Raw genomic sequence first — 27,902 nt, forward strand, 5'->3', positions numbered from 1 at the left:
TAGCTTTGTGTGTGCTTCTTATTTTCAACAAACACACCCTTGAAGTGCAGCCACAGTCAACTCCCTCAGGAAACTTGCTAAGGAGGCACCCTGATCCCTCAGGCAACTCACTCACATTGACTGGTGTCCACAGACAAGAGGCATTCTGACTGCTTCCTTTTTTTCTGCTGCTTTAGTTGCAGACAAATTGAATTATCTCTCCGATATTATCAGCAGCCGTCAAAAAGAATATTATACTCACATTTCTATTTTTATTCAGAAAACATAAAAGCATATAACACAGTCACTCCAACAGCAACTTCAGTCATTTCTTATGCTGTTTACTTACAAGTAAACAAGCAACTACATGCTAATCATCAATTTTTTCAGATTAGGTCTGAGGGCATTCCAGGAGTGGGCAACTGCCTTGACACATGAGATTTTAAGGGCTCTCACCAATCCCTCTTCCCCTAGGTGTATTTTCCTAGATGAATCCCCCAACAAATCATGTGAACAGCTCACGAAGCCCAGTAAATCCACCTTGGATGGAAAACAAGCAACAGTGGGAGCCAAATCTCTCAGGCAAGGTGTGCAATTAGGTCAGGGAGGAAATTCAGAGCATGAAACCAAAGACAAGAGAATAAATACACTCGGGGACAGACAAAAACAGGGTGTATAAGTCACCACGTGATGAGGAAGGGAAAGATGACAACAGGAAACAGTACATTTCCAGGGTCCTTTAAGAATGTTTGCTATGCCCCTTCTATTCATGCCCGCTGTCACCAGCAGGACCTTCTGACTCAGTGAGTACCTTCTCCAGAAACTGCGTATTCGTGCTTACTGTATGTAGCAAGGGTTTCCCTCGTGTTTTCACTCTGTTTTCCTTTCTTTCCCTTTTCTTTTCTCTCTTTTCTTCCTTTTTGAGAGAAGGGAAGAGGAGAGAAATGTTTTAAATTTTACACAAGGAAAAAGGAAAAAACTTCTAGTTTTCAAACCTGATTTCCATTTAGCTTTATTCTTTTGGTTCCCTAATCAGTGAAAACGTTCTATTACTTACTCAACCACATGAGATAATATGCACAAAATAGTCTGGAAAATACAATACTGTGCAAATTAGTGTTTTCTATTTTGACTATTGTTGCTATTCTCTCTGAGTGCATGGAAGTTGCCTTGAACAGACTCCCAAGACAAATCTTTTGCATTTGTTCATACAGTTGCTCGGATCCACTTCCATAGGTGAATACATTCATCTTTGTCCAGCCTCTGGCGAGACGTCACTCCACCTTCTGTGGCCAGAGAAGAATAGTTCTGAATAAAAAATAAAAAATGAATTGACATTCATACCTCCTGCTCCAGTCATCTGTCTGTCATAAGCCTCTGACTACAATCAGGAGAAAAAAACCTGAGCAATCACTGCATGGTTTTTGGGGGGTGGGGTGGTTTGTGTGTGTGTGTGTGTGTGTGTGTGTGTGTGTGTGTGTGTGTGTGTGTGAACATTCTTCAGTCTGTGTTTCAAGAAGGTATTTTTGTTAAGGATTTTTTTTGTAGCTTTCCCAATATATAACCTTTTGATGATGTAACCTGAATCTCTATAAACTATATACCATGTGTCAGAATCAAATGTTCTTAAAATATTATCAGCTGTTGCTAACTATATTTTGCACATTCCTTCCTAATTCTATGTTATATAGTAATTGATACACAGCCCACAAAACATCTAAAAATACTTTCTAAAGCAAAATAAATGCTTCCAATTTCTTTCTACTCTATGGTAAATGTAAGCCACAAAAACCAATGTATAAATTTGTAACTACAGTTCAGGAAGGAAAGAGAGGGAATCATGAAGCAATGGTTTCGACAGCTCAGCACTGACTTCGTCTCCCCCTAATTACCAATCCACACAGAGTTCAAAGGGTTAGGATCCACTAAGACCATGCCCTTTCTGCCCCAGCTGCTGAAGCACTCCTTCTCTAGGTCAAGATATTGCTTTCATTTGAAATGAACAAGCAGAAAGAAGCAGGCAAGTTGGTAAGACACAGTCACATGCCTGTTCAGTAGTCACTCCCCTCCATCTGTGCAAGCAAGATTATAACTTTCTATGGGTATCCTACACTGCCTTTCCAGGCTCACCACTCTTTGAAAGAACTTCTTCACTTAGCAATAAACAGTACGTAGGCCTTGCCTTTGGTCCCATGTAGGACAAGCCATGTCCGAAGTTATACTGAGCAAACTGAGGGGATGAACTAGCTCTATGCTGTGATAGAGGTTCCCGCCCTCTCCTGATGAAAGAGTTCATGTTATTTCGCATAGGAATGGAGTCTTCAAAAGTCAAATCAATGAATTAAAGAACAGGCTGGTGTTACCAGGGCCTGAGAGTGAGGTGTACACAGATAAATGAGACATTGGTAAAGGAACCTGACAGTTTGTTGTTACTGAACTGAATTCAGTCATCTGCTTCAGTGCTGTGGTGTTCATGGAGACTCAGATTAGAGAATTCTGTTGAGTAGTTTGGATATGGGTAAATTTATTGACTGTTTCATGCTCAAGACTCAACTATACAGAAGTAGTCATTTCCATTATGCATGTAACTTTCAATAATAATGATAATTGCCCTTCTAAAGTTACATTGTCCTGGATTACAGACCATCTCAGAAGTTGATTATTGTTTGAAACAGACAAGGGACTACCAAATAATATGATTACACCATGATTTTTGTGTCAAATAATAATCCCCAAAATTCAATCAGCATTTTTAAAATGCTGCTCTAATATAGGACATTATAAAAATAGAATTTCTTGTATGCCATTAGAAAATGTCAAAATTTTAATAATATAAATTGTAACAGAAGGATTTCATTTTGCCTAATTAAAGCAAAGTTTGTTTTGTTTTTAAAGTAACATTTTTATTCATGAATACCAACGCTCCAAAGAGGCAATAAAGGGTGTGAAGACCAGACTTGATGGGATAAATCAGAGCACTTATCCTGTATCTCCAGCATATTCATGTGTCGTTTTCTTACTTGCTGCTTATTTTCACTCATGTCTATCTAGTTTTCTAGTGATAACAAGATTTTCCCATTTTACTTCTGCTAAGAGATAATTACTGCTGTCACAAATTGCAACATAACACAGAAGTTTTAAAGGCCACTCCATGTGCCCCTAAATAAAGACTCTCTAAGTAGAATTTTTTAAAATAACAGGCAAACAAGCAAGGCAGGTGAGGTTAGCTTCTCTCACATACTACTATTTCAGTTTATTCTGTAGCCTGGTCCCAGAGCTGCTTCTAAATAATCACTCAGAGGCTTAATATTAGTTATACTTGTTTGACTTATAGCTCAGACTTATTATTGTCTAGTTCTTACATTTAAATTACCTTATTTCTATTAATCTAAGTATTGCCATGTGGCCATGGCAGTAACAGTCTGCGGGCATCTTACTTTATAGGAGGCTGGCTATTCTACCTAGCTACTAGCCAAGTCATTTTCATTATTAATCAATGGTAATAAAACATATTCACAGCATTTATGGAGACATCCCACATCATTTCCCCTTTTCTGCCTAGTCAAAAAGGAAAGTTGACTTTAATATCGCAAAATTATGTATAATAAAAGTTATTAAGCAACTGTTTCAGCTATACTTGACAAAATTAAAGAAAATACTCTGTCTTCCATCCTATCTTTGTGAGTCTAAAGTTTTATATCTAATTTATCTTTTGTCATAATTAAAGAAAACTATAATTATAACTATCCAGTCTTCAACTCCATCAAAGTCCCCAGAAGGCTATAATATTACCTAAGTAAACAGGAAGTGCATTGAAAGCAACTCCCAAAATTCTAGAAATTACAGAGACATCTGGCTGCCCCAAAGTTCTTGTACAACATTAGGGCATCCATCTTCAGCCTACAGGCCTAGAGTATCTGGCGGATTTCTCAGTGAAGCAGGAAATTTGAAGGACTGTCCTGCCTACTTTGGCAAAATTTGCCAGTCACTTTCTTCTGTGTCCTGTAGAATGTCTGGCAGACCCTTTCATGAAGTAAGAACCCTGAAAGACTGCCCCATCTTGTTTTGGAAAGTACAGGAGTAATTTTCCTGTGGGTCCTGTATGTCCAGCTTATACAGCATATTATCAAACAGTCCAGAAAAGATCAGTTTCTTGCCCAAATGGCTGACCTTGCTACATTGAAAGCAAACTCCATAAGAAGTTTCTTCATCCTCTTGAGGTAACTGGTACTGCCAGGAGCAGATGTGTCTCACTGTTGAGAAAAGTCTAAGTTCATAACACATTTTAAATGCCATATTCTTTGACTTTGAAGTGTTTGAAGATTACTTACCCATCTGAAATATAGGCCTGCATATCTAGAAAACATACCTAACATGACTATATGCATGACTCTTACAGATAACTATTAATTTTGTATTTCTCAATTATATATTACATTTTTAAATGAACTGCATGAACATAATACCTTAAACAAGAGTAGAAATATACAGTAATATAACAAAATTGACCTTAAATTTGTATCAATATACAAAAATAGAAACATATATACAGTATAACAAAATTAACTCTAAATTTTTATCATTATACCAAAATCCATGCCAATGCAAAATGTCTGAGGTTAATAGTTGTTTCTACCCTATATCTTTCTTTAATTTTTATTTAAATTAAAAACAATCTTATTTTACATACCAATCTCAGTTCCCTCTCCCTTCCATCCTCCCACAAATCCCCCATCCCACCTCCCCATCCACTCCCCAGGGAGGGTGAGGGGGATCATCAAAGTCTGTCGGTTCATTTGGGGCAGGGACTGGGCTGTCCCCTGTGTGTCTAGGCTCAAAGAGTTTCCTCCATATGAACGGGCTCCCAAAGCCCATTCATGCACTAGGGATGAATACTGGTTCCACTGCCAGAGGCCCAGATCTTTCCAACTGACACCCACATTGAGGAGGTCTGGTTCAGTCCTATGCTGGTTCCCCAGCTGTCAGACTGGGGTCCATTAACTCCCACTTGCTCAGGTCAGCTGTTTCTGTGGGTTTCCCTAGCATGGTCTTTACGCCTTTGCTCAGCACTCCTCCCTCTCTACAACTGGAGTCCAAGAGTTCGGCTCAGTGCTTAGCTATGAATCTCTGCTTTTGCCTCCATCAGCCACGGGGTGAAGGCTCTAGGATGGCATGTAAGGTAGTCATCATACTCATTATAGGGGAAGGGCATTTAAGGAAGCCTCTCCACTATTGTTTAGATTCTTAGTTGGGGTCATCCTAGTATATCTCTGGACATTTCCCTAGTGACAGGTTTCTCTTTAAGCCTATAATGGCTCCCTGAATTAAGGTATCGCTTTCCTTACTCTCCTTCTCTATTCTTCCCTTAACTCTGTCTTCCTGATCCCTCATGTTCTCCTACCACCTCCCCTTCTCCTCTCTTCTTTCTCCTACCTTCCTCCCCTTCCCCACATGCTCCCAATTTGATCAGGAGATCTTGTCCCTTTCCCCTTCTCCAGAGGATCATTTATGTCTCTCTTAGGGTTCTCCTTGTTTTCCAGCTTCTCTGGGGTTGTGGATTGTAGGCTGGTAATCCTTTGCTCTATGTCTAGTATCCACTTAGGAGTGAGTACATACCATGTTTTTCTTTCTGTGTCTGGGTTACCTCACTCAGGATGGTTTCTTCTAGTTCCATCCATTTGCTTGTGAATTTCAAGGTAGTACTCCATTGTGTAAATGTACCACATTTTCTTTATTCATTCTTTGGTTGAGGGACACCTACGTTGCTTCCAGGTTCTGGTATTACAAACAATGCTGCTATGAACATAGTGGAACAGATGTCCTTGTGGTATCAATGCGCATCCTTTGGGTATATGCCTAAGAGTGGAATTGCTTGTGGTAGACTGATTCCCATTTTCCTGAGAAACCACCATACTGATTTCCAAAGTGGCTGTACAAGTTTGCACTCCTAACAGCAGTGGAGGAGTGTTCCCCTTTCTCCACATCCTCTCCAGCATGAACTGTCCTTGGTGTTTTTTATTTTAGTCGTTCTGAAAGGTATAAGATGGCATCTCAGAGTTATTTTGAATTTCAATTCCCTGTGGCTAAGGATGTTGAACAATTTCTTAAGTGCCTTTCAGTCATTTTAGATTACTCTATTGAAAATTCTCTATTTAGTTCTGTACCTCACTTTTTAATTGGATTATTTGGTATTTTGGTGACTTGTTTTTTGAGTTCTTTGTATATTTTGGAAATCAGCCCTCTGTCAGATGTGGGGTTGGTGAATATCTTTTCCCATTCTGTGGGCTGCCTTTTTGTCTTGCTGACTATGTCCTTTGCCTTACAGAAGCTTCTCAGTTTAAGTAGGTTCCATTTATAATGCAGACTCTCTGTGTATTTTCCATCTTTACATGGCTTATTAGTTTTTTATTACTCTATTTGTAAAGGACTTTGTTTTTATTATCTCTATATTATTCCTTCAGTCTATGACTGTCTCTATCCTTTTTCTTCTCTCTTTTATCTATGCACACTTTCTAAACACAATGTGACCCATTTAGAGGTTTCTTTATGTCTAAATCTGTCTTTATTTTAGTCTGTAATCCTTTTCTGGTCACTGCTTTAAACTGCTAAGCAGGCTTGGCTAGGACCAAAGAGGAGGCTTTGGATGCTGGCTCTGCCCCATTAGGCTTCCCAACATGGCAGAGGTTTGTTCACCGCCAGCTCCGGGAGCCTTGTTCACTGCCCCAACTGGGAAGCAGTGAGTCCATGCCACAGCCAAGCAGCTTGTAGCACACTGTCCATGAACCTTTGTTCGTCTGTGTGAGTAAAGTCTAAATCCACCCTGCAGTGCGGTGCACGTCTTAGATATGCCTCTGTGTAGTGTATCGGGAATCCGTCATGCAGTGCTCAATCCTCTCCCCTTTTTTAAGCTTATTTTTAAAGCTTTCTCAGGCCCTATGGAAATTCAAGAACCTCATGTTGGTAAGTCATTTGTAGCTGGAAGATTTTATGTGTCCTGCCTAGTCCTGCAGCTGCTTCCAAATAATCACTCAGAGGCTTAATATTAATTATGATTGTTTGACTTATAGCTCAGGCTTATTGTTGTCTACCTCTTACATTTAAATTAAGCCACTTCTATTACTCTAAATATCGCTCGTGGCATTACTGGTCTGCTGGCATCTTCATCCTCCAGTGGCTGCTAGCATCCCTCTGACTCTGCCATTCTTTCTCCCTACATATCTGCTTGGATTTCCCACCTGGCTCTGTTCTCCCTGGATACTGGCCAAAGTAGCTTCTATATCAACCAGTGATAACAAAACATATTCACAGCAGATAGGAAGATATCCCACATCATTATTCAAAGCCTGTTGTAGTCGTTACTCTGCCCCTGAAGAGGATCAGAGGAAAGAAACAATAAGTGGTATCCTAGCACCTGGGGTACCAATAGAAACAGAGACCAAAAAAGTCCCAAAAAAGATGCAGAGTGTGTAGTTAATACTAACCCAGTATAAGTCAGGGTTGTGTGGATGGTCTCATAATTACCGAGAACAGTTTTGAGTCACATTTGTAAAGATATATTTCTATTGTTTCTAATTGGGTGGTGCCTGAGTACAGGAGCCTGAGATTCACAAGGAGGTGTTGGATCGCCTGCAGTTGGAGTTATAGTAGCTTGTGAGCCACACAGCCTAGGCACCGTGAACCACACTTGGGTCCTTTGCAAGAGCAGTACTTGCTCATAACCACTGAGTCATTTCTCCAGACTTCTTGTTGTCTTTGTTATTGTTGTTGTTTTGTGTGCATATTATTACACGGCAGGGAGTTAACTACAGAGGTTAGAAGAGGGCATTGGACAGCTAATGAAACTGGAGTTACAAAGGATGTGAGCTATCCATTGTGAGGGCTGGGAACCAAATCCAGTCCTCTGGAAGAACAGCTATCAGCCACTGAGCCACCCCACCCCCACTAGCCCCTGTATTGAGCATGCACACGCTTAAATCTTCCTTAGCTGGGGTAGTCTACCCTGTCATTGGGGACTTCTGTCTGTGGATTGACTCCCTGAATTTTCTTATGGTGAAAGCAGTAACTTCCCTGTTTCCTATACATTGTGCATGCAGCCAGCATCTCTGAGTCTGAGATCAGCCTGGCAAATAGGATGACTCCGGACAGCCAAGGCAACAGAGAAAAAGACTCTGTCTCAAAATAAAATAGAATAAAATAAATATTATATATGAAATATGTAACCCAGAGTTATAGTGATCTAACTCATTTTTAAACAGTGAATAGATAAAAGAGAAATGCAAAAGTATTCACGAGATTATTCCTGCATAACAGAATGACAAGGAGCTTCAATACCACCCAATTGACTGACCTGAGAATGAGACTAAGACCCAAGAAAGATGCCGTTTGGGGCAGAAATGTCTATGAGACTGAATTCAATGTACACCACATAAACCAAATAGGTCATGCAAAGGGGAAAGAATGGAAATATTAGAAGACTGGCCTTAAAAAGGAGAAAGGCAAACTCCGGCTGCAATCCAGAGGTTAAATGGGAGGGATATTCCATTGGAATGAGTGGGGAAGGAAGCTGAGAGTAAGTCTGGAAGCCCCCACCTCTTCTCCAAAGGGTGGGCCATGCAGAAATGGACGACAAGGTGCAGCCAAGGGGCCAGACTGACTAAAGAGAAGCAATGCCATCACCAAGCGTGAAAAGAAAATAAGGGTGAAAGATTAGGAGGCGGGACACATAAGTGATAGGAATTGGGCATATATAGGATGGCGTCTATACTGGCCAGCCATGCATATGACTGGAGAGCTTTTTAGAAAACTGAGAATGGAATAATGAGAAGAGCTTTACCTCAGGGAGTTTTCAGTGAGTAGAGGTGAGACTTAGGATCAAGCCTCCCTACGCTTGCTAAGACATTAATATCAAAACCTAATATTGATATTAAATAAATCACCAAATTCTTGCTATAGTCTGTAATACATAACTAGTAATAATTCTCTAAAAATGTGTGGATGAATGCGAATACTCATAACAGTGTGTGTCCTGTGAGCACTGCTATAAGCACTTCTCTTTTGATATTTCAATATCCAGCAGTGTGTAATTATATAATGTCAACCTGTTACGTTTAGAAATAATACCCCACAGGGGTTGGCTTATATCACAAGATCTTTGAATATGAATGTAGTTACAAGAATTTTCATTTTGATTATACCTGTGTTGAGGCAGTATATTGCTATAGGTTGTTGTAATAACATTTCAAATTCTATGGCACTTTCATCCAGTTATTTGGGGGCATGTTACTGAAAGCAGGAGAACCAATATTCAATGATTCAAAAACACAAAGCTGTGATTCTTTCCTTACTTATTGTGGAACATATCATGGATAAGAACATTTTGTTGCTGTTTTTTCTATTTTTTAAAAAAATTGGTAATGCAGAGAATTATGTTAATATGACTATAGACACAATTACTTGAAGTATGCAATTACATAATGAAGTAGACTATATATAATAAGAAAACTGAATATCTAGAACAAAGAAAGGACAGTAAGATTTCTTGGAATTCTAGTAGAAAACACATTGCATTTTAAACGTGACAAAAGTGTGCTTCTTTCTTAATTGCTTTCTCAGTACGTAACAAGACTTATGTTTGGAGATGCATAAGCTGTGTCTGAGGGCTAGGTGAACTCACCAGGACTGGTTAGATCTACAACTAGTTTGTCAACATTCCCCCTGACTAATCCATACTGTACAAAGGCAGCACATTTTCAAGACAAGGAACACACAGACAGAAAGCTTCATAAACACAGCAGAGAAGGAAGGTGATGTAGCCAGTCACAGCACAAATCTACAGTAGAGTTCCGATCAGTGTATTTGTTGATTACAATGAAAATTATGGTGCTAGAGTATTACAATTATTTTAAGAAAGAAAATACAATGCTATTTAGCATCAACTCTGATGCATCATAACTTGAAACTAAGACTTTCATGCAATCCTGTAGGCTAAGGGCTTGCCTTTGCATAATGTTCTGTTTTAATAATACATTTGAATGGAAGTACCTCCAGGTGCACAATTTCTTACTCACTCCATAAAGTTTTGACAAGACCTAATGTGTTCCAGGTATCAGAACAGGGACCGGAGTGCACACTGTTGAGTTAGGCAGATAACCCTATGCTTCACAGATGCTGGGCAAACAAGTCCTGTACTCATGAGCAGAAATGCTGGATGCATGAGCTCATCTAACAGGATGGATGAGGGGAGCACTATGCAAAATAAACTCTAAAGCTGATCAAGACCCCCCTGAATCTGGGTGTCAGTGAGGAGGCCTAGGGAATCTATTGAGCCTTGGGCAGCAGATCAGTACCCATCCCAAGTATACACACGGACTTTGGACTCCTATAGAACAATGTGAGGTGCACTCTCACCCTGAACTCTTGGGGAAGGGTCTAGGCCCTGCCCTATATGAAATGACAGACTATGGACACCCCCATGGAGGGCCTCACCCTCCCTGGAGAAATGAGGGGATAACGGGGGGGTTGGGGGGAGGGCGCGGGAGGAGGGGAGGGAATGGGAGAGGGACCTGGAACTGACTTGTGAAGCAACCTCATTTCTTATCTAAATTTAAACTGGAAAATAAAATATAAAAAAAATAAAAAATAAAAAAATAAACTCTAAAGGAGAAGCTGGAGGCAGGATTCAGCTGGGCAAAGAGAGGTTCCCCAAGAGTCCAAAGCTGAGGAGTAGACTACCAAACTCACTGTGTGTGTTTCTGGGGTGAGTTTCTTCTGAGCAGTGAGTGCGACGAGCACAGAAACTACCCTGATTTGGGGGATCATTGTACCTGTCACACAGTAGGTACCCACGAATTATTCCCTGTATAAATGTACACGAAAGGCAGCTTGCTGGGTACGTAGCACAAAATGTTTCTATAGCAGTAATCAAGGAACAGAAGATAGAGGAAGTTATGGATGTGTTCAGATGGTTCCATTTTATTCTTAGAACGATGGACATTATTAAAGTTTTAATGCATGGCAGCCACACATCCATCCAGAAAGATGATTCTTCTGTTATCATATTTCATATCTCATTTGCTATAAAATGTACTGCCATGTGCAGCATTAAAACAAATGTCTTTCAAACTGTATGTAAAAATGGGTATAAGGTTGTGAGGGGTGACTCAATGGGTAAAGAACTTGTTGCACAAGCATACGAATCTGAATTTGGGTCCCAAAACCCAGGTAAGGTGTGGTACCACATTAAGTAATCCCAATGTACCTACAGTGACTAACTAGGCCAGCAGGTCCCCGGGGGTTTGAGGGCCAGATGGCCTGTCTTATTCAGTGATGAACAGAAGACCCTGCCTCAAATATGGTAGCAAACAAAGACCAATACTGAGGTTGTTTTCTGACCTTTACATATACATCTTGGTACACACACACACACACACACACACACACACACACACACACACACGGGGTGGGGAGAAGGGGGAGGCAGACGGGGAAGGAGGGGGAGAGAGAAGGGGAGTATAACTTTTTAAAAAAGACTGGGATGTAGGTCATTGATGATGTGTCTGACCCAGCATGTCCTTCAATACAATCCTCAGTGGTGCTGGCCTTAAAAGGGGATGGGGGGAATCGACTGTAGAAAATATATTCTGATTTCAGAAATGTTAAATTGAAAGAAAAAGGTAAAAACTTTGAAAAGCACAGACTTATGGAAAGAAAACAGGTTAGAAGTGGAAAACAGAGTGGACACACAGTGACTAATTAGAGGGCAACTCTCAAGGATGCCTTGGTGTTTCCGTCTACCGCCAAAGTATGGGACAAGCAGGTTAGCGTCTGCTAGAACGAAAGTAATGGACAGAGTGAGGGTTGTCTAGGACGGATGGAGTAAAGCGAGCAGGGCAGAGACATTTCAAAGCTACTGGTGCTGTTTACTGAGCTGGAAACAGTGTGGAAACTACGGATCCGGCTGCAGACTGAAATTTGCAATTTATCAGCATTCAGGTGGTGAGTCAGTTTGTGGGAGCAACGAGATTTCTTTCCCCCTAGGGCAGCAGTTTTTCAGTCAAGGGTAATGAGTCCAGCTGCACTGATGAGGTTGAGTTGGAGGGGGGTGCCAGTGATGGGAGATGGAAACACACTGAAAGGGCCAGAAACGAAAATGAGGGTCTGACACACAGAGACATCTTCCGCAAGAACAAAAAGAAAATCCAGACAGTGTAAAGCTGAAAACCCAGTACTCAGTGACTCAGCTACCAACGGAGACGGAGGCAGAATTATAGGTTCTGGAAATCACGGTGACCTTGGCTACAATGGAGGGCAGAAGAGCCGCAGAAAGAAGTGTTGGACATGGAAGAAATTGAGCTGGGGTCCAGGCTTTTTGCTGAAGATGCCTGTGTGTGTCAGACCCTCATTTTCTTTCTGGGAAATGTGTAGGCAAACTTGTCTACTAGGCAGGTAAAACATGGACATCCCTCTGAACCCTCCCTACGGGAACCTAGCACCTGCTACACACAAGTAGGTGGACGACACCCTGACCTCACTCGTTTTATTCATGGGAAGAGGGGCAGCTCGCCACCTGACAACAGAGGTCTGCAGACAGATCAGAATTTCAGTTTTCACTCACTGGTTACTTACTTGAAGGTCTTGGAAAAACACACATACATATACAATATATGTCTATCTTTATATGACTGGCAATAAATACTAAGACTTTTTTAAAAGATCTTGGACAAGATATTTGATATCCCTGTGCCTTAGTTTCCCTAATGGGTAAACTGAGAGAATTGCCTGGTTTCTAAAGGTGTTTATGAATTGGAACAGCGACAAAGGTTTGATAGAGGCTGGCTACTTTTATTACCTGTCTCCGTGTACACTTCAACTCTGGAACAATTTCTTCCAGCACTCAAAATTGTGTTTTTCCCTTCTTCCACAGAGTATTTATTGGCCCCTGCTATGTGGGAGGTACTGGCAACCATCTGCATATGCTGTATCTCTCCGTATCTTATTCTGGTCATCTGAGCTATGAGTTGCTTGCTACATTCCTCAATATTTCCGTTTACTGTAGTGTTTGACGTGTCCCTCTCCAGTGGAAGCTCCCTCTCCAGTGATGTCTTGAAGGAAAATGGCCTATTAGGAGGGGTGGTCTATTGGAGGAAGTGTGTCACTGTGGGGTTGGACTTTGAGATCTCTTTTGCTCAAGCGTCCCTCAGTGTGACTTTCTTTTTTTTTTCATCCACAAAAGCAACTGTTTACTACCCATTGTATTACTTTTTATTGAAACGCATCTTGCATTTAGTAAGGCTGTTTTCTGGGTTTTGCAGTACACTTTAATGTTAAAGATTAAATTATTTTTTACATGCAAGTAGTGTCTTTCCCCAAGTGGAACAATGATGATTAAAAAGATGACATACCACATGAAGTAAGTGTCTTTTTTAATTGAAAAGCAAGAAAATATCTAGTTACAGCCCCTCCAAAACCAAACTGGGTAGAGTAAACTACATATCTAGCAACATATTAAAAATTAAAGAAGAAAAAACAAGTCCTCAGATCTAATTAAGAGAGCCCAACTGTGTACAAGTTTACCAGCAGCAGAGAGGCTGAAAGATATCCTAATCCTGACAACCCCATTCACAACATTAACTTCAAGTTGCTGTGTTCCAGTTTCCGACTCCATGAACAAAGATCATGTTTTGTTAATTCTATTTCAGCATACTTCTCATAAGTTGTTTTATTTACAATGCCAACTTAGAAAGGCTCACTGAAATTAACTGGACAATGAACTAGGCAGAAATTGCTTTACAGAAAGAGGGAAAGCCCAAAATGCCACTTTCCACAGAGAACCCAAAGTTCCGTTTTATTCAGAGTAATCAGAAAAAACAAAAAAAAACTTTGCTCATAGAAGAAACTCAGCCATAGATCAAATCTGTACTGGAACTACACAGGCAATGAGGACAAGGCTGTGTTTGTCTACTGTTTTCTAATATTAACAATTATAAACAAAGCAGTGCAAGGGTTTAGAACAACCCTTCTAGTGTTACAGTGTCAGGCACAGTATTTTCACTTCTCTTCACACCACTGGTTCTCTTTGTGTACCTGGGCCTCTTCTTCTTCAGTAAAGTCGTTTTTTATATTGAAGGTTTTACGAATCTCCTCAGGAGTTTTCCCTTTGATGTCTAAGTAGTTTGCAGACAGAATAAGTTCAAAAAGTGTTCCTTGGTCAACTTTCAGGAATTCTTGGTCCCAAACAGGAATATCATCTGTCCGCTTTTCTTTGTTCTCATCATCCTCAGGAGGAGGAGGGTCATCCTTGTGATGGGTGCACCACTGAATGACCTTTTTTAGAATTGCTGCATTAACATTTGGTAAAGGAACAGGATCATCATTTCCCTCATCATCCATTCCCAAATCTTCCAGCATGGTCTTGATGGTCACAGATTGTTTGGCAATTTCTACATCAACTTCAAATATCTCTCCATCAGAACTCTGCAACTTTATCGAAGGCATAGTGCTCAGCGAGGCTGACGGGCAGCGCTCCAACACGACCAGAAATACCGAAGACAAGGCCACTACAGTGTGACTTTCAATCGAATCCCTGTTCCCTGCAAGATGTAGGACTCTCAGCTCCAGCACCACATCGGCCTGTGCACTGCCATGCTCCCCTTCATGATGATAATGGATTGAACCCCTGAAACTGAAAGCTGCTACTTGAACCAAATGTTCACTTTATAAGAGTTGTTGTGGTCATGGTGTCTCTCACAGCAATAAAAACCATAAGACAGACACCCAAACTTTTTCCTGCTGGACTACATAAAGAAACGGAGGGAGACACCTGTGAGGTAAGGGAGAGCAGACCCAAGTTTGAACTTGTGTTTCAACCCAACTTGTGCATTTAAAAAGAAGAAAGTAACTACATGTCAGAGACTACGGTCCTTCAAAGTGACTGGATCTCCTTTATCTCCTGCATTTCAGGAAAAGACCACATCAGTTGCTTCCGGTTCTCTTTTCCTAGCATTTATAGGTTTAATCCTTATAGGGCCAGTCTTTTGGAGTCAGGCAGAGTTTATTCCTCGTTACCACTACTTTTCTTCATTGAATGCCTTGAAAACAAAGTGATTTTGCAGTTATTCTTCCCAATGTTTTTATTTACATACTCTTGTTTTTAATAGCAATTTCTAAATTCTTAGCCAGGCTGGGTGGTGGAAATTGCCCTTGCTGGAGAAGGGGTCACTGCGATTTATAATAAATCTGCATGCATATTCTCTGATGGTTTAATGATTCCTCTTTGCTTACTTGTTTTTAGAAAAATCCTCAGTCTGTTCTTTCTGCTAATTACTCACTCGCCTGGTTTTTCACTATTTTTCCTTTGAATCAGTTCCTTTTTAAGAACTTTTATCTCCTGGTGCTTACATGCCGCTAGGATATTACAGAGACTATCCCAAATACCAACACCCTGCCTGGAGACACCACAACAAATCCACCTGCTGTGTCAGAATCTGTGCTGACCAGCAGGGTCTCCTTCAGCCCTAATGCTTTTTCACCAACTCTTTACCTAGAGAACACACACTATAAAATTAAAATATTAATATGCATCTTCCATTTGCAGGGAAACAACATTTATTTGGTGTATCTTTACATAATGTCAGCCTTGAATTCCTTCCCTAACTATAAGTACCGCAATCAAGATGGAAGGAAAAGAACAGAAAAGAGCTATTCAGAGATCACCAAAGAGAAAGTGAGACAGAGAGACAGACAGAAACAAAGAAACAGAGAGACAGGATCAGAGAGAGAGAGAGACACCAGAGTGTAAGTGAGGAAGAAAAGTCAAGCAAAATTATTATACAAAGTATTCAGAGGCAATAGACTGAGTAGATACTTCTGATCTGATGGTGTGAAAGAAAATTCCTGGGGATAGAAATTTGGACAGTAAGTCCAAACCTCTTGTACACCGCTAAAAAAAAAATAAAATTAACTCTTTAGGCAAGCAACAGTGTAAACATTTAAGAGAAATGACATACTAAAGACCAATTAAACAAATGGGGTAGGGGCTGGAGAGATGGCTCAGCTGTTAAAGGCTAGTCTCACAACCAATAAATCAATAAATAACAAGTAAATAAATAACAAATGGGCTGGGGTATAATTCATTCCCAATTTAAACATTATACCCTATCAGATGTTTCCACACTGGTCTCTGATTATCTGGGTAATTTTCTTGTAATGTTAATCCCAAAGATTCAAGGAGAAAAACAACTGACCCAAATCATCACAGCCAAATTAACTAAAGCAAGCAATTAATTGAAGTGAGCTTTTTTATTTGTGTAAATGGGCTACCTCTCCCCAAAAGCGGGGTTTAAGACATCAGTGCTGGACAGAAGGTGGACAAGGTTTTCATGGCTCATGGGTGGGAGTTTCCAAATGAGGGATCTGGCAAGCAAAATAGGCAGGGTTACAGGAACAGGGTATAAGCATAACAAATTACTCATCATGACCTCCTGAAGCAAAGACACAATTGCATGCAGAATATAACAAAGTCGTCATAACAACATTTTGAAACAAAGGTCGGGTTGCAAGATGATTTTGAAACAAAAACATGTTTGCAGGTGGGGCATAGCTCATCCTTGAGAAACAAAGGTTTAATCACAAACAGAAATGAACCTACTTTACTCTAATATGGCAGGCGTTAAGCCTAAGATGGAGTCGGACTGGTTCATCAAATATAAACTGGTTCAGCAGATACAAACTCTCCTTCCTCCAGAAAATAGGAACAAAGTACAGAGGAGCTCTGGCCTGAAAGTAGATGACAGCTCAAAAGATCAACATGTTCCTTTCAAATCCCATAGAATGAAAAGAAATATTTGAAATGACTATGAATAATCATGACTCCCTATCACTGTGTGAAGATCTTCTAGGTAGGGAAATCTTTCCCTTTCTTTAATACACAAGATGCTACATTTTTGAGACAGAGATATTTTACAGAAACTCCCCAGCCATTAAATATGCTATTTGTGGCAATCTAAGTAAGTTGTCTTTTGCAACAGCTCTCACTTGCTTCACAGGATCTTCACTGTTCCCCTTGAAAAAGTCTGAATCATTGTGTGGGGGATGTTTTACCAAGGATGTCCAGAAACTGGGCAGATGATATGCCAACAGGAAGCAGAAAGTAATTCAGGGAGAGGCAAAAGAGAAACAGAATAAGAAACTTTCTGTATACCTTCAGATACTAGCAACAAATAACTCATGGGTTACACAAGAAGCTTCATTCTCTGCAAAGCAAAAGAGCTGTAATACTTTAGGAAGTAGAATCTTGACTTAGAGAAAGTTTCAATTAGAACAAAACTTCTTCAGGCCAAGCTTAGTAATTTCAAATACAAAACAAAAAAAACTGTAATATTAAAATAGACTTAAAAATTATAATTTACTTTTGTTGGACAAGCACATAAGAACTAAGGGCTAAACAGAGAGAGTGAATGAATGTGTGTTACAATCTTTCTAATGTCATGAATTACTTGGCTTTAAAAAAAGTGGATCTTCATACTTAGGGACAAAGCTTTGATATTTTAAGTTAAAAGGAAAAAAGTTTTCTCCAAAATGATGGCATCTGTGCCAGATAGTATGAATTTTAATTCTAACTCTGTCATTTCCTGTTACTTCCACATGTCCTACATCTATATTAATACCTGCTGTGGAAGTTTCTCTTGATGTACGTACGTAAAGCACCTGAAAATTCCAGAGAGGAAGGAATGGTGAACTGAACACACCTGCTTTATGTTTCTTCCCCTAAAACTCTTGTTTGTTTGTTTGTTTGTTTGTTTTTAAGAACAAAAGCAAGAAATGAAAAGAAAAATGGGAAACAAAACCTCTAAGAGACAAGAGCTGAAGACATAATTCGGAAACACGAGAAGCAAATGTATGGACTGTCTTGACATCTCAGAGAAAGATTTTTGTAAAATGTACATCTAACATCCAGCTGCACCAAAAGACTTGGAAACTCCCCAAATGCACAGGGCTGAGCCCTGCAGAACGATGGTCTGGAGTGAAGCAACATGAGGTTGTCTTCCTTCTCCAACCATGGTGCTTTTTGGAGATGGGGAACTCAAGAAGCTACGTAGTGAGGGCAGAAGGAATGGCAAAGCATGGACGTGGCACTGAGGTGAAGACAGGAACATTGCAGAGAAGCTGCAGTCTGAACAGACCTCCCCTACCCCCAACCCCAACACACACACACACACACACTCACACACACACACAGGCACACACGCACTCACGCATGTGCGCACGCACGCACACACTCACACCTTTCCTCACTTGACTGTCAGAAAAACAGTAGTGGCCTCAGGACAGAACAGTGGAAGACTCTCTGAATAAAATGAATCAGCTGGCCCAGGTGTGTGTGGAAATAGGAGAAGACAACCATAAAAATCAAGGGACCCATTAAGGAGGTCCAATATCAAAATATCAAGAGTTATTGAAAGAAAAAAATGCAAGAAAGCTCCCTAAACCCTGCAATTTATGAGCTTTTGAACTGTCCTGAATGATCACATCATTACAAAGTTTGCAGCTATACAAACTTAGCATATCCGACCATCAAGAGAGAATAAGATACTACCAGCTTCTAAAGAAAAGAAAATCACATATAAAGTAGGTGTAGCATCCACTACTGTGGACACATCCTTCCACCACAAGCATTCCACCCGAAACAACTGAAAGCTGGATTACACCAGCAATCCCCCATCACTGGATGGTCAAGGCAGCCTGGGTTTACAGGATCACAGCAGGAGGGGAAATGCTTGGAGACAAGCTATACCTTCACCAAAACTTGCACGCCCAGAACATCTGCCAATTTGCACGGTGGCGCACCAAACTCTCTGAAAGAGGTGGTCATAGACTGTGTTAAATGTTCTGATTTATGCCGGGCAGTGGTGGCGCACGCCTTTAATCCCAGCACTCGGGAGGCAGAGGCAGGCGGATCTCTGTGAGTTTGAGGCTGGGCTGGACCGATAGCCTCCGAAACAATACAGAGAAACCCTGTCTCGTAAAAACCAAAAAAAAAAAATGTTCTGATTTAGGAAAGGCAAAACAGGGGTGGAAAACAGCCATGTATTTTCAGCTGACAGCCACCTTAAAGGAAAAACAAAATGGCAATATATCATTATCAAAGACAAGATAAGGAATCTCTCCCTACATGCCCACTGTAGGGTGGAGGGAAATCTCTCTGAGAAAACATAAAATTATCCAGAATCTTAATTGTTTTTAATTTACAATGTCCAGCATTCAGAAAATATTAGCGGACAAGCCATTAAATGAGCTAACCAAAAGCAGAGAAATCCAAATAGAAAATAGAAACACACACATATTAGAGTTGCCAAAATAGTTTTTAAATGTATACAATTACATATTCAAGAAAAAGGATGGCAAGATGAAGACTTTCATCTAAACTGGCATCTATATTTTCAAACACATCAAATGGAAATTCTAGAATTGATAAAATAACTTTGGTGTAAGATGAAAATAAATACTTGGATATAAGGAAAATAAAGAACTGAAAAAACAGAAAAAGCAGAAGCATAAAGGGACACAGTAGAGAGGTGTGACAGATGAGTGACCATGTCCAAGAGAAAGCCCTGTGACTGTGATAAGCAGTCAGGCAGGAGGGAAAGAGTCCAGGCCTTGCTTCCACAGAGAGCATTATCATAGGCCTTGGCTGTCAGAGCAGCCATTCTCTTAGAGGATTCTGGGGGCTGAATAATGTACATGTAGAAAAGTAAGAACCAATTAAAAAAGGATATTTTTTCAGTGTTGGGAATTGAACCCCAGGGCTTATACCTTGAAGGAGTTTTTAATTTCAGTGAAAACATTTTTACTAGAAAGTAAATGATACATAGAATGTGTTTTCATTTATCTATGCTAAATAGGTGTATGTTCATAAATATGTAAACAAACATGGATTTAAAATGATTATATGATTTCATTCTAAAGATGAGAAAGAGTAATATTCCTTTATTAAAGAAACAAAGTAGAGAACTATACTATCATTTTTTTACAATAAGAAGTAGGAATGAATAATATTTAGAACTGACAAATCAAGAAATAGTACTGGAAGTTGTTACTTAGATAAAAACAGTTATTAGAGTAAATAGCTAAAAATAGAGCAGTTGTCTCCAGAGGGAAGGAATTAGAAGAGAAATAAAGAAGATCCACTGAGTGTTGAAGTCTCGTTTGGTTTCTTAAGAAAATGCAAGTAAAGTTTTAATAAGAACTTTTCATGCTAAAATCTAAATGGAAAACTAATTCCTAGCAGCAGCTGGCACACGCCATGTTTAATGGAGAGACTTGGGGCCTCAGGGTGCGTGGTGAAAGTGGGATTGGTTCCACAGTGAACCAAGGTCATTCGGTGGGAAAGGAGCTTTGCTGAAACTGTGCTCCTGTGTTTGTTTGTTTGTTTTCATTTCTTCCAAGCTCATAAACAGTCCAGCTCCTGGCCAATTAGTGAAGTCCCTTGGCTTTCTTTAGTTGATTATTAAATCTTCCAGGAACTTCAAGTCTTAGATTTCATTATGCTAACTGGTCCAGGTTGTGATTACAGGCAAGGAAGCCTCTGTAGAGAAGCTGGAGAAGAACAAAATGTCCATAGTGCTCAAGCCCTCCTCAGAGTCCCAATCAAGTCTACTTAGCTGACTTTCTATCTGAAAATATATATTCATCGTATGGCAATTTATAGTGTCAAATGCACACCAAGTCTGTTAAGCACACTTACAAACAAAGCGAGCCCACAGAAGAAACTTCGTAGTCCACTGCTAGAGTGCATGGTGTGAAGGATGGGGGAGTGGGGGGGGTAGACGGGTGGATATATAAAGATGCATACACTTTTTCAGGAGACATAACTTACCATACAAAGAGCAACTTAAGCATAGACATACAGAATCTCAGATCATGACAATACTTTATGTCCTTCCCTCCTACCCATTTTGGGTATACCTGAATCCAAACAGAGTTACCTTAGGTAGTCTCTGATATTAAAAACAGTGTTTGGAGGTGATTCAATTGTCTATAATCGATAAGAACATAAAAGTGCTAAGTCAGATAGGGAGACTCTGGGGAGACAATGATAACAAATGTGAGTGTCGAAACCTCCAACCCCATCCCAACCACCAAGTTCCAACATAAAACAGTGCAGAAGATAGGAAAGCAAACCCCAAAACCCACAAACAATGTCTAAAATACAAGATACATGAGTTAAATGCCAGAAGTCCCAATTTAAATAAACAGGGACAAAGCTTCCTGACTCCAAGACTGTGTGGAATCAGCATTTGTGAATATAAAAGGGTAGACGTCTGTTAAACCTGGGGAAATGTTACAGGCTAGAACAAGACTTTCTCATGAAAATAGAATGCTGCTCTGAAGATTTTTGTAGACTTACTTAACGCCACAAAAGATGGGTGAGATGTGCCTACAAAGATTGGGTCACAGAGCACTGTTGTAGAGCTAAGTCAAAAGTTACAACACTCAATAAGTTGTCATTATTTTAGAATTTAGTTATAAAACTAAAAGAATATGACTGTGTACATGTAGCCTTGTCTACACCAACATTCTCATATAATCTTTCATTTAAGCAATTACTTTCATACTCTGTTGCAAACTACAGTGATGCTAGAAAATCACTATATTGTAACTTTAAAATTGGCACTATGCAGTTGACCTTTCAAAATACAAATGTCTCGGCTAAATTCTCGAGTGCCCTTGTAGCATCAGGAATATTTCTCTCATCTTGGGAATATCAAAACTTCAGTTTTCCCTCTTAAAATGTATTAGAAGACCCTGTAGAGTACATCGAGATGGTGCCCCGAGGAGGTCTCTATTTATAATATGAAACATCTCATGCACAATTCTGGTTCCAGGCAGTTGTGCTTGAGGCAGAACAGAGTAGTCTGTCCCCAGTGAGTTCTTTAGGTGGCCCCCTACAATGCAAATTACACTGCCCTCAAGGTACCCTATAAATTAATTATAAAAATCTAAAATAAATAACACAACACAACAAAAAAAAGTTTGTCTTACTAAACTCAAATCTATTCCCCTCACTCAATATAACTTTTAAACAGAGCAGAGCAACAGTTGCCAGAAAAAAAACAATGGAATGGCTCACCTGGTAAAGGCACTTGCCACCAACTCTGATGACAGGAGTTTCATCCCTGGAACCCGCATACTGGAAAGAGAGAACTGCTTCTGTGAGTTGTCCTCTGACCTCCTCATGCAAGGGGCTGCCCATGTGCACACACACACACACACACACACACACACACACACACACACACAGAGCATGCATGCACAAATAAATGCTTTTCTAAAAGACATATGGAAGGGGTGGACTCTAGCACCCTGTAAGACATTCTTCTTGAATACATCTCTGAATTATACATTGTTAGCAGAGCAATGGAACCGTGTAAACATGGGTTTCTCAGGTGGATTCCTGCTCTTAGGGTACACGACTCTAGTTACAGAGAATCACACACCAACTTGTAAATTCCTTTTCTTTGAGACTTAGTGTCTGACTCTTGTGTTAATAGTGGAAGAATATGAAAACATACTGAGAATGATTGTTTTCATATGTTCCACAGCACAGGAGTATCATCCTTAGGAGAAGAAATATGACCTGCACCATTCGCCCAGCTTACTACCTGGCCAGATACAAAAGAAGGCCACAGCCCCTCCCCCATCCCACAGCTCCTACCAGGCTGCAGTTGGGATGTATGATCAGCAGCCAGAGAGGAACGGATCTCTTAAGTGAGAATTAAGAAGTCTCTGGGTAGGCACTGCCTCTGCCCTTGCCTGCATGCTACTGATGGGAGATGTCATTCTGTAAAACTGTCTCTTATTGGTTGTTGAATAAAGCACTGTTGGCCAATAGGGAAGCAAGATAGATGGGACTCGGAGTTGAGGAGGATTCTGCGGAAGAGAGACAGAGTCAGACACGATGTAGCTGCCAGAGTAAGAGGTCTGGACCCTTTTCTCCAGTAAGAGAAATACTTACATTAATAATTATGGGTTAAATACTTAAGTCAGAGCTAGCCAGTAAGAAACAAGCAAATGGAGAACAGCTTCATAAATTAACATAGCGTCCTGTGTATTATTTGGGAGCTTAACCAGCAATGGAACCCAGGCAGGAATCCCACAACACTGCTCTGCCCAGCAGTATTCAAGAGTAAGCTTCAGAGACTGTGATGACTAAGCTAGGACAAGAGGCCACATTACTCAAAGAAATGCATGTCTAGAACTCAAACACAAGCACAGTATCAGGCATCCAGTCTTCAGCTGTAGAAGGGTGCAGGCGACAGAGGCGAAGGAGTTAGCAATGGGAATGTGATGAAGAGAGGAACAGGACAGTGCCCTTGGAATTGAACTTGGCTGAAATAAACAGTTTAGCACCTGAAACCTCCCGGATGGACCTAAAAGCAGAGCGGGCACCACACACCACAGCTAATGAAGGAAATGTCTGACAGTGACCAGACAAGTGAAGAAGGGAGGCAAAACGGCTGCAGAGAGTCCGCACTACCTTTGAGACGCTGTCCAGTTGTCCAGCCTGGGGGTATGGACCCGAAATCCACAGGAAGAGGAAGACACTGAAGAAGCGATGTCCTGGGAATCCCCACATATGACTGTTTGTTGTTGTTGTTTGCCTGTTTGTTTGTAATATTCCTAATACCATTTCACCCTTGTATTGTGTCTGTCCTATGGGCAGACTAAAAGCCAAACACTCAAGGGCGGTACTGGAAAATCTCCATGACATCTGAATATTTACCCAAAAAAAGAGAAAGAAAAAGAACAGAAATAACAATTTTCACTTGCAGAAGTGAATTAAGGCTGAAATGTCATGTGGTATTTTAACCTTATTCTGAATTTCCTTGTTCTAGTCAATCTAAATCAGGCCTTAATGATATTTAAATGCAGCTACTTGTATTCCCATAATAGGCAAACAAAAGAGAGGTTAAAATAATTCTATTATTTCACAATGATGAAACAGACTGAATATTTCAATTATTCTCCTTATTATAGTACACATAGAACAACAGTGTGTTAATCTGCTTCGATATATATAGGCCCTTTAACCACACCACAGTGGGACTAATACAATCGCTTTGGTTGAGCTGCTCGCTGATTCAGGGTTGGAATAAAGTACTTCACAGATTAGCTTAGTCTGCAGCGCTTAAAGGTCAGGATTTATTGTAATGTAAATCACAAAGCAATTTTATCTTGACAGAGATTACATACTGTTACAATATTTCTCGCTGAATCTAGTGATGCGTTTGCTTTTTCTTTGCAACTGCTGTGCAAATTGGACCGTAGCCCAGAAAAGAAAAAGAGATGGCAGGCTGGTTTGGCTTTTTAGAAACAACTTAATTCTCTTCATTTTTCAAAGTTCCACAAGGAAAAAAATCTGAAAATACACATAAAATCCCACACAAATACTTTGTGTACCTTTTCGGAACCTGAGCTCTGGTGCACACATGTACCCACAACCCGTTAGTGGCCATCTCTCAAATGTTTTGGTGTGTTTTAAGAACCTGAGCTCTGGTGCACACATGTACCCACAATCCGTTAGTGGCCATCTCTCAAATGTTTTGGTGTGTTTTAAGATAGGAAGCAATTGACAATAACTGATTTCTGATTACACATACCAACCATCTTGATACAGTATGTAAATCATTTCCATTTTAAGCAAACAATCATAAACAATTGGAAGAACTCCTTTGCACTGAAGAGATTACCAAAGAAGGTGAGGACAAGGGAGGGCAGTGCGGTCTCCAGGGCCAGGGAGAGGAAGATAATAGGTCTTCTCTGTGCTTCTCTGCTGAGGGTTTGCCCTTAGCATGGAAGAGACTGGACCAGATGCCAGCAGGAAATTTGATTGCCAGGGACCTAGAACAACTAACAGTGTGAGGACTGCTTAGTCCCCAGATATTCTCAGGAGCATCTCACTGCGAAGGTTGAACTGGTCAGCCCACACGTCCACTAGAACAGGTCCTCACTGACAACGCATCCCTGGGACCCACTTCTGCTAGACAAGGGGACTGCTTCCTTCTCTGTCCTTTCTTATAATGAAGTTCCTTTGTAAACTCACCATTCCACTGTCAATGAAATTCACTTTTCAAATTCATGAGCCAAGGAAGCCATAAGGCAGCAGCTCAGGGTGGCTTTGGTGGCTGTTGAGTGTTCAGGATGGAAAGTCATGCTCACCTGAGGAGAGCTCAGCTTTGCAGCATGTTCCAGGGAGTCCTTTGTCCCTGTTGCAAACAGGTAGACACTGCTCACATGTCAGGTGCCTTTGTGTGGACTGAATATGTTTGATTCGCATAGAAAAGTTGTACTTTCTTCCTCCAGCTACTATCCACTAGTGCTCTTCTCTCTTTCAAAGGACACAGCAAGTCGTTCTCCAGGAAACTGGACAATGGACATTTCTGACTAGCCTTCCTCTTGTTTGCTAGAGAGCTCTTCAGTAGACAAAAACAATGCATTTTACCTGGATGGCACTTTAGACTTCATAACATGCATTATTTTATTTAATATTTTTCTAAACTCAGAACTGTAAATTAAAAACAATGAAATACAGTGAGTCAGGGAGATTCACATGGGCTCCTACAGCTACTGACAAACAAATTATTACTCCTATCTCAGTCTCTGCTCCATATCATCTTTCTATGGAAAACTGGGGAAAGTGGAGGTCTTGACAGAAAAAGAATTGGGTTAGAGCAGGAGAAGGAATCTGATTGTTTTGAGTTTTGTTCTGTTTTGTTTTGAAAGAAGGTCTCACTATGATGCTCACACTATCCTTAAGCACTGAGTCCTCTGTCTCACCATGCAGGATGCTAGAACGACACACATGAATCATTCCACCTGCCAAAAAACATTCTAAGAGCCCATTTCCCTTCTCTGACACTAAGAAATTAGAACAAGAAATGGGCATGCATGAAAAGTTACTGTTGTCAGAAACTTTGGGGAGCCTCACGTTGGACGTCATATGCTACGAGGGAAATAATGGGTTTTCCCTTGGGGTTTTTAGTCTCATAAGTGGGCTCAGTGGGAAGCTCCAGGACAATTTTATCAGCATTTGAGAGAAAACAACTGGGCCAGCAAGCTGCAAGTCTCGGGAACTACTGGGAGGAGGTTTCTGGCAATGAGAAAGAAACGTCATGTCTTCTGGCTTAGACTGACACACTCAGTGATGGAGGTCAGCAAGCCATCACAGGGAAACAAGCTGGTACATGGCAGAAAGGGGGTAGCTTCAGAGGAGGAGTGAGAAAGCCCAAGGTGCCAAAGAAAGCATGTTTAGATTCGGACCAGAATCTGAAGAAAGAAGTAAAAAAGGAAAAGCTACACTTTTCTGAGTTCAGATTCAGATAGGCAGGCAGAATTAAGAAAGCATAAAATATCTGTAGGCAACTGAACCAAAGGTAGCATTTCCAAGAAGGAAAGTACATTATCCCATTAAGGGAGAATTACTCCTCCTATCTCTTTAGTGTAGCTTTAGGTGAATCAGCCTGTTTGAGGGTCATCCCTTGTGCAAGTGATTGACAGGCCCAACTCAAGGAGGAAGTGTTTTCAGTCTTTATTGTATATCAAAATGGCATGTCTTCCATCTAGGGCCAGAGGTATTCAATTATGGAGGGGCCCATCCTCCATGACCTCTAAAGATCTCTCCACATTCCCCATCAAGAGTGGAGATCCTGCAATAATTCAGAAGTGCTGAAATTTGGGGATAGTTGTGGCTGATTTACACCATCAAAGCTCAGAGGTCCATGTCCAAGGCTGTTCGCCCTCAGGGATTAATGACTGGACTGGTGTCTCGTGCATATTCTCAGGTATAGCTTCAAACCAGAGATGACCCTGCAGGAGAAAATAAAACAAGGAACCGGGAAGCAGAATCCTCTCCTGGCATCCCTGGCCTCCAACCAGGACATTTGGGGAACGGCTGCTCTTGAGGTCCCTGTCCTAAGTTAACTGTTTTCTGCCCCTGTCCTCATTATCACCACACTCCCAGGTCATGAAAAGACACATCCTCCACTAACCTTGTTATAAATGCCGCTTTAATTGCCGGAATTAGTCAACAGGCCTGTGAGTTAAATCAGCTTTCTGTTTAGCCCTGAGAATATAAAGAGATTCTTCATTAAAAATCGAATTTATATCTCAGCCTTCTTTGCAGATGAAAAGGAAAGCATGGGGGGTGCAGGCAGCACCCCTGCGTAGTCTGGGAGACAGGAAGAGAAGGGAGGAGGACACAGAACAGAATAGCCTGCCTCTCTGCCGGCCCCTCCTTCCCGCCTGCGCCACCGTGAGTGTTATGCCAAATGTGTCTATCCTGCCTGCTCACATGGGGGAGGGCCAAAAGCTTTACATTACACCACTGGTTTACACCCTGAGAACCGTCTTGGGAGCTGCAAAATACACTTTGAAGCAACTTTCTAAAAGGCACATCTATATTTACCAATGTGTTCCACATGATTAAACTGTGAAATTTGTCTCCAGTTTGGCAATACCTTAGAGAGATGTTGTGAGGTTTAGAAAGAAAAATGCCTGGGAAGTGCCTTAAATCCCAGGGACGAAAGCACGGTAGACTTCCAAGGTGCTGTTACACTCCCAAGGCTCCCGGCTCCGTTGGTGCAACAGCAAGTAAAAGCTCCTAAGCTATGATGTCACAATGTTGTCATGCAGCATCATCCACAGTGAGACCAAGAAAAAGCTGTTTCTTAAGAGCCTCTCTCCCCTCCTCGGCTTGTTCAAGCATATGGTCTTCAAATCTAGTTCACAGTGAACTTCATCTCTGCCACTGCTGTAAATGAAGTTTCTTCTCAGGCAGATGTCAGTGCTAAAAGTTTGCTGCTCCTAAATACCAAATTTACATAAAATCCACATAGCTTTCTGCAGAAGTCTTTTTGGTGGGCGTAGGC

At 40.8% G+C, this 27,902-nt stretch overlaps 1 protein-coding gene and 1 long non-coding RNA gene across 2 annotated transcripts; both read right to left on the bottom strand.

The window, feature by feature from the left end:
- Positions 1-980: 980 nt before the first annotated feature.
- On the bottom strand, positions 981-27,820 carry LOC121133136. Its single transcript, XR_005869882.1, has 7 exons — positions 27,492-27,820; positions 27,024-27,097; positions 25,079-25,448; positions 23,513-23,746; positions 22,106-22,165; positions 4,150-4,232; positions 981-1,287 (listed from the first exon to the last, which is right to left on the bottom strand). It is a non-coding gene; the product is annotated as an uncharacterized LOC121133136 (long non-coding RNA).
- Positions 13,227-14,487, bottom strand: LOC121133135 (S-phase kinase-associated protein 1-like). The gene has a single exon (XM_040729022.1). It carries the CDS (start codon positions 14,470-14,472, stop codon positions 14,026-14,028), a length of 447 nt encoding a protein of 148 aa, XP_040584956.1. The 5' UTR covers positions 14,473-14,487; the 3' UTR covers positions 13,227-14,025.
- Positions 27,821-27,902: the final 82 nt, after the last annotated feature.

Source organism: Mesocricetus auratus, unplaced genomic scaffold (assembly GCF_017639785.1).
Source record: "Mesocricetus auratus isolate SY011 unplaced genomic scaffold, BCM_Maur_2.0 Super-Scaffold_100020, whole genome shotgun sequence".
Classification (NCBI taxonomy): Eukaryota; Metazoa; Chordata; class Mammalia; order Rodentia; family Cricetidae; genus Mesocricetus; species Mesocricetus auratus.